Here is a 13,118-nt window from a genome sequence, read left to right as displayed (position 1 = left end):
ATCAAGTTTAATCAAGAACAATCAGCAGAAGCTGAAGAGATGGGAGGGTGGATTTGCATGATCCGATTCCTAAACGTTAATTGAAAGTCATTTTCCCTTTGCCTGCTCTGGGCCTGCTCTATGCTTGCTGCCCCTGCATGGCTTTCCTGCTGTGAGAAGGCCACTGACCTCAGCACTCCCTGGAGGCAGGGCTGAGCCCCCAGAACACACCCCCACACCAAGCCCCAGTCCTGGACCGAAGCCCTGAGACCCAGCCTCCTCACCACCCACACACAAGCCCACAGCAGGGTCTCCTGGAGTCAGGAAACCCCTTCTGCCCCCAGAGTCCCTCCTGTTGTATGACCTTGGGCTGATGGCCAGACCTCTATGAGCATAGGAATGTCTTCCCCTCTTTACACCTGAGTGTTACACAGCTCAGGGTGAAGCTGGGAGCATCTACTGAACTACAGGGAAGTTTGTTCTCTGCCCTAAAAATGCTACCAGGTGGTACCTGACCTCCATCACAAGGGGCCTGACCTGGCAGTTGAACAGACAGGGTTCCAGCTCTGCCTTCAGCAGGGGAGAGGTCAGGATGGAGGCACAAGAACGTTCATCCCAAGTCCAGTTTCCTCATCTGTTAAAAAAAAAAAAAAAAGAGGAGGGTGGTAAAGGAGGTGGTCAGAGAAATTCTTATATGTTGATACAATCAAATACAACAGAACCACCTGAAACAAACAGGACGTGATGTATCATATTCTAATGTGGAAAATCCTCCAAATAGATCAATCACTGGAAAGCCAGTGGACAGGACAGGTAAAGAATGTAACGATCCTTTCCTTGTAAATAAACTGTATTATATAAATACCAAAAGAGGCCAGGAGTCCTGCAGGTACATAGCTGTAGACTGTGAGAGGTTCGTTTTCACTGTGTTTGACTGGATGACTATTCCCCATCCAAGGCAAGTGTGAATAAAGTTAGGTTAAATATTTTTAAAAGGGGGACTTTCCTGGTGGTCCAGTGACTAAGATTCCACACTCCCAGTGCAGGGGGCCTGTGTTCAATCCCTGGTCAGGGAACTAGACCCCACATGTCACAACTCAGAGTTCCCATGCCACAGCTTAAAAGATCCCACGTGACACAAAAGGGCCCACGTGCCGCAGCTAAGACCTGGCACAGCCAAAAAAAAAACACGTATCTTTAAAATGGAGGGTGAGCTTATGGCAGTTCCCATCCCAGGGTTCCCTGAAGATGGAAGAGAAGACAAGCCCCAGTACCCCCTTTTCTGAAAAGGGGGTGACCAAGCCTACCTGTGAACCACAAAGCCAGGGAGGGACTTCAAGGTGTCTTAATGGCTGAGGGTCGGGTCCTCCCCTGAGCCAGCGTCACGGGCACGTCCCCGCATTACTCACGAGCTCCTACCACAGCACTGCACTGCGAGGAGGGGCGAGGCTGCAGCGTCCCACCTGGTCCTTGGCCCCAGGCTCCTCCCGGGGGTGGAGGAGGATAGACGTCAGCCCCCCAGTCTCACCCCGTTATTATGAGCCATGGCTCCCACCTGTCAGCTCCCGATTCCAAGCTCGGCAGCCAACAGAAATCGCTGCAGTCTCACCGGACAGGAAACTAAACTTCAAAGATTAAAATCACCAGGACATTATGCCGCCCCTACCTCTGACCCCTTGCACCAGCCACCCAGAGCTCCATCCCCCTCGGCCCATATCCCCGAGCCGGGACTTTCCTCCCTGTGGAGCCCCCAGGGCCTCACGTGTGGAAAAATGAAGAGAAGAGAGAGGAGCCTGAAAGTGCAGGGTGGAGAGGAGAGAAGAGATTGGAAACCCCAAGTGCAAATAACAAACTGAAAAAATATATATTAAAATTATTGGAATGTCACTTCCCAACAGAAGAGAACTCAGCCCCTCAGGCCCCAAGGCGGGCAGGGCTCCACCACATCCTGGCTGGACAGGGCTGCCAGGACAGATCCCCAGGCAGGGGCCAGGTCAGGGCACTCCCCTTGCAGTTCACACCCTCAGCCATACCAGGCTCCCGGGCCCTGGGAGAAGGTGGCAGGAGGGGGCAGGTCCTCAGACCTGAGCCGAGATAGGACCAGTCGTGGCTTGAATAGGGGGCACGGAGCAACATCTCAGGGGCTTGGCGTCCCCCAGGGAGTGGGGGGCAGGCTCTGTCATCTCCATCTCCCCAACTCTTCTGCTACCATGACCCTCCCTTGAGAGGAGTTGGGATTGTACTGGAAGGCCCAGGCATGAACAGGAAATCCACTTGCCTCTGGGGTGGGTAGGTGTGAGTGGTTCTGGATTACCAATCAGCAAGGCAAGAAATCCCATTCCAACGCTCCTTAAATCCTGCCTTTCCCAAATATCTGCCTTAGTATCCCATGGGGCATGCGGGAGGCTTTCCCTGTGCCTGAAAACCCCAGAAATTAAATTAAAACCTAATGATGGCTAGAGGAAGTCTGACAAGAAAATCCTAAACCAGACTTACCAGCTTAAGCCCTTCTTTGTGAACCTTTATTAAACCTGCATGAATTAAAATACCCTTTTCCAATAAACTTCACCTGGAAGTCAGTAACCACGGTTAGGGCTGCGCTGCTGTGAACACAAGGAAGCCAGGGCTATTTGTCCAGGTTTGTGCCCAGCTTTTGTGGCTCAAGAGCACACTACGTGGTCAAAGGACAGTCACGTGACTTGCAGGTCCAGTGTAAAGTAAGAATGCAGGGCCCTCATTCACGAATTAGGAGAATTTCAAGACTGATGCAGAGCATAAACCCAGCCCAGGACTCTCTTGAGCTGGGCCATGTCTGCACAGCAGTGATTCTCACTGGTGAGAGGCACTCAGCTTTCTATCAGCACCTCAGCACCAGCACCAACAGCCACACACACTCACATGCACTTTGCCTGCCCATCACCACTGCTGCCACATGAACCACACTCACTGACGGGGATGGCTCAAAGCCCTAACTGAGCTGTGACAGGAAAGAAAAAGGGCCAAGACTCCATGACTGGTCGCCTGCCCAGCCGCAGCCGCTGACCGCAGGCCCCAGGGACCCAGGGGCGATGAATTCAGTTCAGGAAGCCCTTTGCAGCTGCCGCCCTCTCCTGTTCATTTCCCGTCTCACAAGCACATTTTACTCTCTTGTAAGCCCCAGGTACCAGCATTGGTCCCCAGCTGCACGGAGCAGGGCAGCGTGAGGGGACTTAGGGGAACAGCCTGGCGTGGGGTGTCACAGGCGGGGCTCAGTATGCAGAGAAGCCTGGGCCTCTCTGGATGCCCCTGGGTCGGCAGAGACGTGGGACGGGCCGACCCTTGGGGATCACCATGTGGAAGCAGCTGGGGGCAGAGGTGGGCAGAGGGCTCTCCGGCCTCTCTAGGCTTCCACGTGGGTTCCTCACACTGTCTTTTCTGACACCCCACAGTACGCAGGGGAAGTCCCGGAAAATCGCGTGGAGATGGTGGTGGCGAACCTCACGGTGATGGACCGAGATCAGCCGCACTCCCCGAACTGGAACGCCGTCTACCGCATCATCAGTGGGGACCCCTCGGGCCACTTCAGCATCCGCACAGACCCCGCCACCAACGAGGGCATGGTCACCGTGGTTAAGGTGGGTGTTCCCTCACTTCCCGCCCCAAGACAGACGCAACAGAAAGGATGACCCCCAAGAGCCAGGGTCAGAGGCAGCCGCACAAGGACCGCTCACGTGACCCCCAGGACGCTGCCAGCCTGACCTGCCATTCCCTGCCCCGCCACGAGAGCACTCTCCCATCTTCTCCCCACACCCGGCCTGAAGCCCCAGAAGCTCGAAAGCCGAGAATCGGCCCCTCCTGCGTCCCCTCAGGAGGCAACAAGCCTTGTCAGGGGCAATGAGCAAGCTGTGACCCAGGTGCCCGGAGGAGGGTCAGGGAGGAGGGAACACCAGGGAGCAGGCCAGCTCAGGGGTTGCAGTCCCTCCTCCCCGTGCAGCTCCCAGAGCAGCTTCCCCTGGAGCCTCCTGACCATGGGGGCAGTGCGGCTCCCGGGCACCCCACAGGCTCTAGTGCCCCCTCCCCAAGAGCCTGCACCCACACCAGGCTACTCCCTCTCGGGGCATAGACCGGCCCTGGGCTTTGAGCAAGGGGTTGTGGCCATGTTGGGGGGAGGCAGCCAGAGACCAGCTGAGTGTGTCAGGCTCTGATTGAAGGGTTGGAGCAAATCACCTATTGATTTCCCCATTACAATTGATTATTGATTCCCCATTACAAATACGCTTTCCTTTCCCTCCTGTGGACTTTACCAGCCATGACCGTCCTCTGGACGGCGTCTTCGCTCACATGGTGGCATAGTTTTAACACAAACGCAGTATTATCTCACGTCCTCCAGGAATACGACCTGACACACACATGGGAGAAAGATCACTTCCTCCAGTAACTTGCTCACAGACGAAACCACTGTAATTCTATGAAACAGTGTATTCAAGTGGAGTGGCCCCCATTTTACTCAGGGGGGCCCTGGGGGAGGAGGTGGAGACCTGGCAGCCACACAGGTCTTGGGGGAGGGGGCAGGGGGGCCTCAGCCATGAAGAGGTTAGTGCCATGAGGGATGAGATGCCTTACTGGGGGCTCTGGGTGGGGGGGTCTGGGAGACACCCCTGCTATTGGCAGATAAGACCACGCCTGCAGAGGATAAGGGTCCCCCCAAGGTCATCAGGGGTGGTGAGGGGACAGTAGGGAGGAGATGAGGGTGTCGGCCCCAGAACCTCGATCTCTGCCGCCACCTCTAGGCCCTCCTGTGGGCGGGCACCCTAAGCCCCCTTTTCACGCCCACCCAGTTAGATTCCTTCTTAAACTCCTTCCTGTGCTCCATAGCTTGTTTAGTAACAGAGGCTGAGAAGGCATGAGTTTGATGTACCAGGCATTACGACTACATGCTCACAGAAACCAAGGCTGAGCTGCGGTGGGAGTCCAGACAGGGCAGGGGCACCTCAGCTGGGCACGCAGGGGGCCCACCTCCAGCACCCATTGGTCTCACGGGACCACGAGCCCCACGAGGCCATCAATTCCCCTCTAAGCAGAGATGTGTTGCAGTACTTATCACAGACGTTTCCAAGGGCTCTTAGCCGTGAGAGAGACAGGAGGGCCCGCGCCTGGCACTGCAATTCCCTGGTTACTAGTGTTGCTCTATCCATGCTTCCAGACCTCAGGATCCCCTCCTCTGCTCTCCTAACTATGTACTGCTGTGGCCCCTGGCACGGCCAACCATACCTCTGCAGTCTCCAGCATGTGTCCACACCTAACTTCTCTCCATTTTCCTAAAACCGTCTCTTTGCTGTGCCGTTTTTCGAGTCTGGATCCCAAAAGGGTCCCAAGGCTGTGTTCGGTTGCATCATCTCTTGAATTTCTCAACACCTAGAACATCCCCCCCAAACGCCGACCTGTCACAGACTCGGGGTCCGTGGTGCCAGCTCTGTCGATGGCTTCCTCATGGCACATCTGGTCCCGCATTTCAGAGCACGTGCTTCCTGACCATCTCGAATCTTTCACCCATTCATTCACATGAACACTCCATCCAAACTGAACGTGGGATGGTTTTACTTAACTCCATTGCGTTTTATATTTGATCTCATCTCTCTTACACTGAAACTCTTGGTTGGCTCCAAACAATGTTAATTGCTAGTTTACTTGAACCTACAACACACAGTTGTCCCTCAGCGTCCATGGGATGACTGGTCCCAGGACCTCCAGCTCAGGGAGACACCAAAATCCACAGATGCTCAAGTCTTTCATATTAAATGACACAGTATTTGCACACAACCTGCACACACTCACATATATTTTAACTTATGATACCTGATACAATGCCAACGCTGTGTAAATAGATGCCTGTGTGTGGCAAATTCAGGGTCTGCCTTTTGGAAATTTCTGGAATTTTTTTCAAATATTTCCAGTTGGTGGTTGGTTGAGTCCACAGATGTGGAACCCATGGATATAGAGAACCGATTGTACATAAAAAGCTTTAAAAATAACAAACCAAACATCACTGTTAACACCAGGAAGACCAAATGAATTTAAGACTTTTCTGCAATAACTGTTGTCCTCAGAATAAATCCCATGAAGGACTCACGATCTTAATACTGTCCTAGTCACTAGAAGTCATTATTTTCTTGGGAGTTGTATTACCATTGAGCATCACGACTCAATGGACATGAATCTGAGCAAACTCTGGGAGACAGTGGAGGACAGAGGAACCTGGCATGCTGCAGTCCAAGGGGCTGCAAAGAGTTGAACACGACCTAGCCACTGAACCACAACAACAAGACTTTATGTGGCTCCAAAAATCAAAGCTATATGGCAAAGCATGCAGCAAACTCATGCCCCCAGACTCCCCTCTATCGGGTCCTTCCCTCTGCTCGGGGGTGACCATTTTTACGAGGTTCTTTTCCCCTCTTTTCAGCATTTCTTTCTACAAGCAGGTGCATACACAAATCCACACTCCTCTCCCCCTTTTACACATGAGGCAGCAAACGAAGGACATTGCCTTTCCGGCTCACCAATCCATCCTGGAGGCCTCACCACTTCTGTGTGCATTGCCCTGGTTCTTACAGCTGCAAGTGTCCCCACTGTGTCGACACGGCTCGTCCACCCACCAGTGCTGTGGGAACCACGGCATCCTCCATGAACGATACAGAGGATGCTGTGGTGAACGTTCTTGGGCACGTGCTTCCTCACATGCATCCAAGCAGAATTATCCAAGTGCAGTCGCACTGTGACATGCTGCTTGTTGTCCAGTGAGACTGCCGCGAGCTCTGCCACAAATAATTACACGTCTTGGGGCCCCAGGTAGTTCTGTCCAGCTTTCGTCTTCCTCAACAGGTGAAGATGACCCCACAGGCCAGCCACACCCTGCAGACCACACCCACACTTATCAGTCAGGGTCCTGACACCCCAAGACGTGTGTGAACTGGAAAGAATGTTCACGCAGGGGCCCACACAGAGGTGAAGGGCCCGCAAGCCCACAGAGATGAAGGGCCCGCAAGCCCTCAGGGGCTGGTGTCCTATAACTCACCCCTGACGCGGTGGGTGACAACTGAAGGACGTCCTCTCACAGCTCTGGGAGGGTCCCCCCAGCCTCGTCCGGTTCCTGGTGCTGTCCTTGGCTGGATCCGTACCACCCCACCTCCGCCTCCCTGCCTTCACCTGGCCCCTCCCTGCATCTCAAGTCTCCCTCCCCTGACTCCCAGGCACCAATGCTTGGACTGGGGGCCACCTCAATCCAGGACAACATCTCTCAAGACCTTCACTTTCATCACACCTGCAAAGACCCTATGTGCCCAAAGGGCACATTCACAGGTTCCAGGTGGACACATCCTTGGGGGCTACCCCTGCAGCCACCATAGCATGTGGGCAGCCTGGACAGACAACAACCCCCCAGGGCATCAGGAACAGGGTGGGGGCTCCATACTCCCAATGTAGGATGAGAGCTGGAGGCCTGGTTTGGGGGGACCTGGGGAAACTGCGGCCCCAGGGAGCCCAGCTGCTGCCACCCTGTGACAAGGGGGTGAAGGTGAGGTATGAGGTCCTTCAACCCCACTCTCTCTCTCCTCCCACTGCCCTAACCCTGAAGGAAGCCAGATACAGACGCTGGGGGACGGCATTCCTGGGGACTGGCCTCTGGGGCCCAGAGCTAGCAGGTGCAGACCAAGCAGCCCCATGGGCACTAAGCTGGCTGCCCCTCTTGGTGCCTCTCATTCCAGGCAGTCGACTACGAGCTGAACAGAGCATTCATGCTGACTGTGATGGTGTCCAACCAGGCGCCCCTGGCCAGCGGGATCCAGATGTCCTTCCAGTCCACGGCAGGGGTGACCATCTCTGTCATGGACATCAACGAGGCCCCCTACTTCCCTTCCAACCACAAGCTGATCCGCCTGGAGGAGGGCGTGCCCACTGGCACTATGCTCACCACATTCTCAGCAGTGGACCCCGACCGGTTCATGCAGCAGGCTGTGAGGTGGGCCAGCAGAGCACCCTCAGGCTCTGGGAATGGGGTGCCCTGTGCTCCACAGAGAAGAGGCCTAAAGTGCCCAGTGAAACCTGAGACCCGGAAAGTCCTGGGTGGGTGCTTAGGGGAACCCCCAGGCAGGGAGGCCCAGTCCGGGGACAGCTGGATCACCAGCCGCCAGGCTGCCCTCCCACAAGATGGTGGGAAAAGCTTGAAGGACATTCATCCACATCTGGTGTCAGACTGGGTCTGGACCCCACCTCTCATTCCCGAGCTTTGTGACTTTGCAAGTCACCAGCCTCTCTGCTCCCCCATCTCCCCTTTGTAAAGGGGGGTGACAGGAGAATCTGCCTCCCAGGGCTCTTGTGAGGTTAAGTAGCCCATCCTCCTCAGGGACTTCCAGCTACTGCTGTCACCAGCCCAAGTGGGAGGCCCCAGTGAGCTCAGGGTGCAAGCGGGCGGGCAGGAGGGGCTCCCCCAGCCCCTCGCCTCACCCTTCCTCCTCCCTGCAGATACTCAAAGCTTTCGGACCCAGCGAACTGGCTACACATTAACGCCACCAACGGCCAGATCAGCACGGCGGCCGTGCTTGACCGCGAGTCTCTCTACATCAAGAACAACGTCTACGAGGCCACTTTCCTGGCAGCTGACAACGGTGCGCCAGGGGGCAGGGAGATGTGCTGGGTAGGGGGCTGTGAGCTGGGTCCCCTCGGCCACTGGTGCCCCGGAGCCCCTCCCTCATCCATTCGAAGCCCACCTCAGCCAAAAAACACGACTGTTACTGTCAGGTTGGAGATGCCACCAAAAGGCAGGACCACGGTCAGCAAACAGAGGACAGAGGGAGCAGCTCTGGCCAGCCAGCACCAGTCCACCCACACCGTGGGCCTACACTGAGGCAGGGGCTAGGCTCGGGAGCTCCAGGATGACCGCAGTCAGCAGGCGTGTGCACTCATACGTGGTCTACAACTGAGTCGCTGTGTATATCTCACAGCAGAGTCAGTGTGTGGGGCCATGGGGTGTGTCCTGGGCAGGCCTGGGCTCAGGAGCCCAGGAGTGACCGCGTGACTGCCCATGTCCGACCCACAGGGATCCCCCCGGCCAGTGGTACCGGGACCCTCCAAATCTATCTTATCGACATCAACGACAACGCCCCCGAGCTGCTGCCCAAGGAGGCACAGGTCTGTGAGAAGCCCAGCCTCAATGCCATCAACATCACAGCGGCTGATGCTGACGTGGACCCCAACATCGGGCCCTATGTCTTCGAGCTGCCCTTTGTCCCGGCGAGCGTGCGCAACAACTGGACCGTCACCCGCCTTAATGGTGAGCCCGCCTGAGGCACCCGCCCACTGGCTGCCCGGCCGTCCGGAAAGTCAGACCGAGTCCGGAGGGCAGCCCCACCCGGCCTGTCTCCAGGGAAGCAGGAGCAGTGGAGTCGGGAGCCAGTCTCACAGGGGCCACACAGCCCTCTCTGCAGGGCAGGGGCCCTGCCTGCTCCAGGGCTCAGCCACCTAGGAGGCCCAAAGGCAGGCCCCAACCTTGTCCTTTAAAGAGCTCCACGTGATGGAGACCACTCCCCGAGCCAGTCATCAAACAATGGGCCCCACCACCACCACGTGTTCCCTGAGGCGCTTTCCTAGCCATGGCCTTGGTGGACAGGGTTTCCGAGTTCTGGAGTTCTGATAGCATTTACTCGTTCCCCAAACCCTTGCCAACACAGCATTATTGTTTTAAAATCATTTTTCCAGTTTCTTAGCCAAAATCCCTGTTTCCACTTGCATCTTATAACTACCAGTGGACATTTTTTCATCTATTTGCCATTTTTTGCTTCTGTGAATTATCTGGTCAATGTCCTTCACTATTTTTCTTTGGAATGGGTTTTTTTTTTTTTTTTCTAATTGACTTGGTATCACTCTTTCCTTATTAAGGAAACAATTCCTTCATCCTACATGTTGCAATTGCTCTATTCCTGAATCGCCAAGTCTCTTAACCTTACAGGACGACAGATGGTGTGTGGTATGTGTGCGCGCATGTGGGTGTGTGTCTATGTGTGTCTTAGCCAGACAGGCCAGGCCTTTGCCTATTTGCCTGTGTTCGTCTCGCTCAGGAGGGAGGGCTGGCTGCCCACTGAGCAAAGCGCACCCCGCCCCCACCCAGGTGACTACGCCCAGCTCAGCCTTCGCGTCCTGCACCTGGAGGCCGGGGTGTACGACGTCCCCATCACTGTCACAGACTCGGGGAACCCGCCGCTGTCCCACACGTCCATCATCAAAGTCAAGGTGTGCCCGTGCGACGACAACGGCGACTGCACCACCGTGGGCGCAGTGGCAGCGGCCGGGCTGGGCACGGGTGCCATCGTGGCCATCCTTATCTGCATCGTCATGCTCCTCAGTGAGTGCGGCTGACGGGTCCCAGGGGGAGGTGGGGGGCGCGGCACCCTACCCACCAGAGTCTGCCACAAGCCTGATCCAGACTAGGGGTGCAGTAATGGACACGGGCCCTAGTGGCCACATGTGCCTGCCTTCCACACACTCCCGAGTGTGCACACACACACAACCTGCTCACAGCAGCCCCACCCCGCAGCCATGGTCCTGCTCTTCGTTGTGTGGATGAAGCGGCGGGAGAAGGAGCGGCACACAAAGCAGCTGCTCATTGACCCCGAGGACGATGTGCGGGACAACATCCTCAAGTACGACGAGGAAGGGGGTGGCGAGGAGGACCAGGTGAGGCTGTGGGGACCCTCCCGGCCCCGCCAAGCACACCCATGGGGGGCCCTGTGCCCCCACCCGCACTTCCCTCAGCCACTGACCCCAGGCCGGTGCCACCCTGCATCCCAGGGCTCGCTGAGGGGGACCTGGGAGCTGCTGGGTGGGCCTCACTGGGGATTTAGGGTGAGTCTTACCAGGCTGAGCTGGTCAAGAATCCGCCTGAAATGTGGGAGACCTAGGTTCGATCCCTGGGTTGGGAAGATTCCCTGGAGAAGGAAAAGGCTACCCACTGCAGTATTCTGTCCTGGAGAATTCTATGGACATTATAGTCCATGGGGATCACAAAGAGTCAGACTGAGCGACTTTCACTTTACCCCATGAAAGCTCAGGGATCCTTGCGAAGTGGGGTAACACCAGTCCCAGGTCAGGGACGTGGTACAGAGCAGGTGAGGGGTGGACCCGGATTGGAGAGGGCTGGGGGCACAGGCCCCACGTGTGCCTTGAGGACAGACAGGATCTGATGGACAGAGGCAAGGCAAGCTTTTCAGAAAGGACAGACCAGGTGATAGAACCAGGCAAGGATGCACCCCATGGACCTCCCTGGTGTCTCTGCCTGCTGTCCCCCACCCCCACCTGGGCCCCCTCATTGACTCCACCGCCCCCGCCCCCCAGGACTATGACCTCAGCCAGCTACAGCAGCCAGAGGCCATGGAGCATGTGCTGAGCAAGGCCCCTGGGGTGCGGCGGGTGGACGAGAGGCCCGTGGGCGCCGAACCCCAGTACCCAGTCAGGCCCATGGTGCCCCACCCGGGAGACATCGGCGACTTCATCAATGAGGTAGGTGGTCCGGTGTGGGGGCGGGGTGGGCACACTTGCTCACATGGACCAGAAAAGCTCACTTTTCTGTGAGGGGGGGTGGCATGAGGAGGCAGATTCAGACCTGGGTTCACTGAGCCCTGCCTGGGGGTACGGCAGGGGCAGGCAGGTCAAGCCCCTCCCCTCAGCATCCCCACTGGGAATGGCCTAGGAGGTGGGCATTCATCCAGAGCAGCCATCTGACCACGCACTTGAGTCCCCCTCCTGACCTCTGGGATTTGAAGTTCCAGCCAACAGGGTCCCTGCCTTTGCTCGTCCCCCAGTCTTGATGCTGACCCCAAGGTGCCTACCTGACAAGTCCATGGGCGTCAAGGGTGCGCCCCACCTCTGCCGCATCTTCCTTTGTGGGAAAGAGGGGGATGGCGAAGCCAGTGTGTGGCCACCTCCCCACACCCCGCCTCCCCTGCCAGGCCAGTCTGTAAACTTTGCTCTACTCTGAGCTCTGAGACACCTTTCACGGACATGCGGGAGCACTTACTGAGCACCTACTGCAGGGCCCCACCCCACATCTCCAGTCCCCCGGCCGCACTCTAACCCCGTTTCTGTGGCCCCAGGGACTGCGCGCAGCTGACAATGACCCCACGGCGCCCCCGTACGACTCGCTGCTGGTGTTTGACTACGAGGGCAGCGGCTCCACAGCGGGCTCCGTCAGCTCCCTGGACTCCTCCAGCTCCGGAGACCAGGACTACGACTACCTGAATGACTGGGGGCCCAGATTCAAGAAGCTGGCGGACATGTATGGAGGCGGTGAGGAGGATTAACGAGCCTCCCTGCTGGATGCAAGGATGGATGGACGGACGGACGGACAGGAGGAGCAGGACTGGAGGAGGCAACGGGCCTTCCTGACCCCCAAGGCCATGTCACTTAGTGGTGGGGGTCCCCGCCCTGCCCCTGCCCCAGCTGTCTGGCATGAACACTTGACCCGCGGCTGACTCAGCACTGAGGAGAGCAAGAGGCACTCTGTCTTAACTTGAATTTCTTAGGACAGAAGCACTGTTTTAAAAAAAAAAATGAAAGTGCCTTTTGGTACATGTATCAGATTCCCTCAAACTCAGGAGCGACTAAAAGCAAGCAGACAGACCCCCCCACCCGGTCCTGAGCGCCCCCAGCCCTGGCTAGTCCCAGCTCTGAAGGTACCAATTAAGGAATTGGAAAGAATGTGTCCTTTTTTCTTTTTCTGGATCTTTTATCAAGAAAACGAATGGGTGACTCGCTTGACAATTGACAAAGAAGAACAACGGGTCCAAACCCCATCAGCCCCTCTGAGTCCTCATGCTTTGCTGTCCAGTTAGGGTCTCCTACCCCATGGGGTCCCCAGGTCAGCTCAAAGACCTACCTTCAGCTTCTGCAGCAGCGAGTCCCCTGGGTGTGGGCCAAGCCCATGGACCCAAGACCCACTGTGCACTGTGACTTTTGCCCTGACTCCCAGAAGCTGGAAACAGCTGGGGCCGTCCCTGATGTCCCCCATGGCTGCCCAGGGGCCCCCAGTCAATCATTAGGCCTCCCCCAGGGCCAACTGTGACCCTCAAAGACACCCAGGTCCCCACTATCTTTGGTCCAAGAGAGTATGGTGT

At 56.7% G+C, this 13,118-nt stretch overlaps 1 protein-coding gene across 1 annotated transcript in view; it reads left to right on the top strand.

Annotated features, from left to right (window-relative positions):
• The window catches only part of CDH4 (cadherin 4), a 474,925-nt gene extending 462,251 nt beyond the window's left edge, over nucleotides 1–12,674 (top strand). Inside the window, exons 9-16 of the mRNA XM_052650685.1 lie at nucleotides 3,408–3,593; nucleotides 7,719–7,972; nucleotides 8,476–8,618; nucleotides 9,050–9,283; nucleotides 10,118–10,351; nucleotides 10,544–10,683; nucleotides 11,341–11,505; nucleotides 12,099–12,674. Coding sequence (XP_052506645.1) covers nucleotides 3,408–3,593; nucleotides 7,719–7,972; nucleotides 8,476–8,618; nucleotides 9,050–9,283; nucleotides 10,118–10,351; nucleotides 10,544–10,683; nucleotides 11,341–11,505; nucleotides 12,099–12,305 — 1,563 coding nt within the window. The 3' untranslated portion in view covers nucleotides 12,306–12,674. The remainder of the gene's footprint in view (nucleotides 1–3,407; nucleotides 3,594–7,718; nucleotides 7,973–8,475; nucleotides 8,619–9,049; nucleotides 9,284–10,117; nucleotides 10,352–10,543; nucleotides 10,684–11,340; nucleotides 11,506–12,098) is intronic.
• Nucleotides 12,675–13,118: the final 444 nt, after the last annotated feature.

This window comes from Budorcas taxicolor, chromosome 13 (genome assembly GCF_023091745.1).
Source record: "Budorcas taxicolor isolate Tak-1 chromosome 13, Takin1.1, whole genome shotgun sequence".
Lineage (NCBI taxonomy): Eukaryota > Metazoa > Chordata > Mammalia > Artiodactyla > Bovidae > Budorcas > Budorcas taxicolor.
This window is presented reverse-complemented; position numbering and strand designations above follow the sequence as displayed.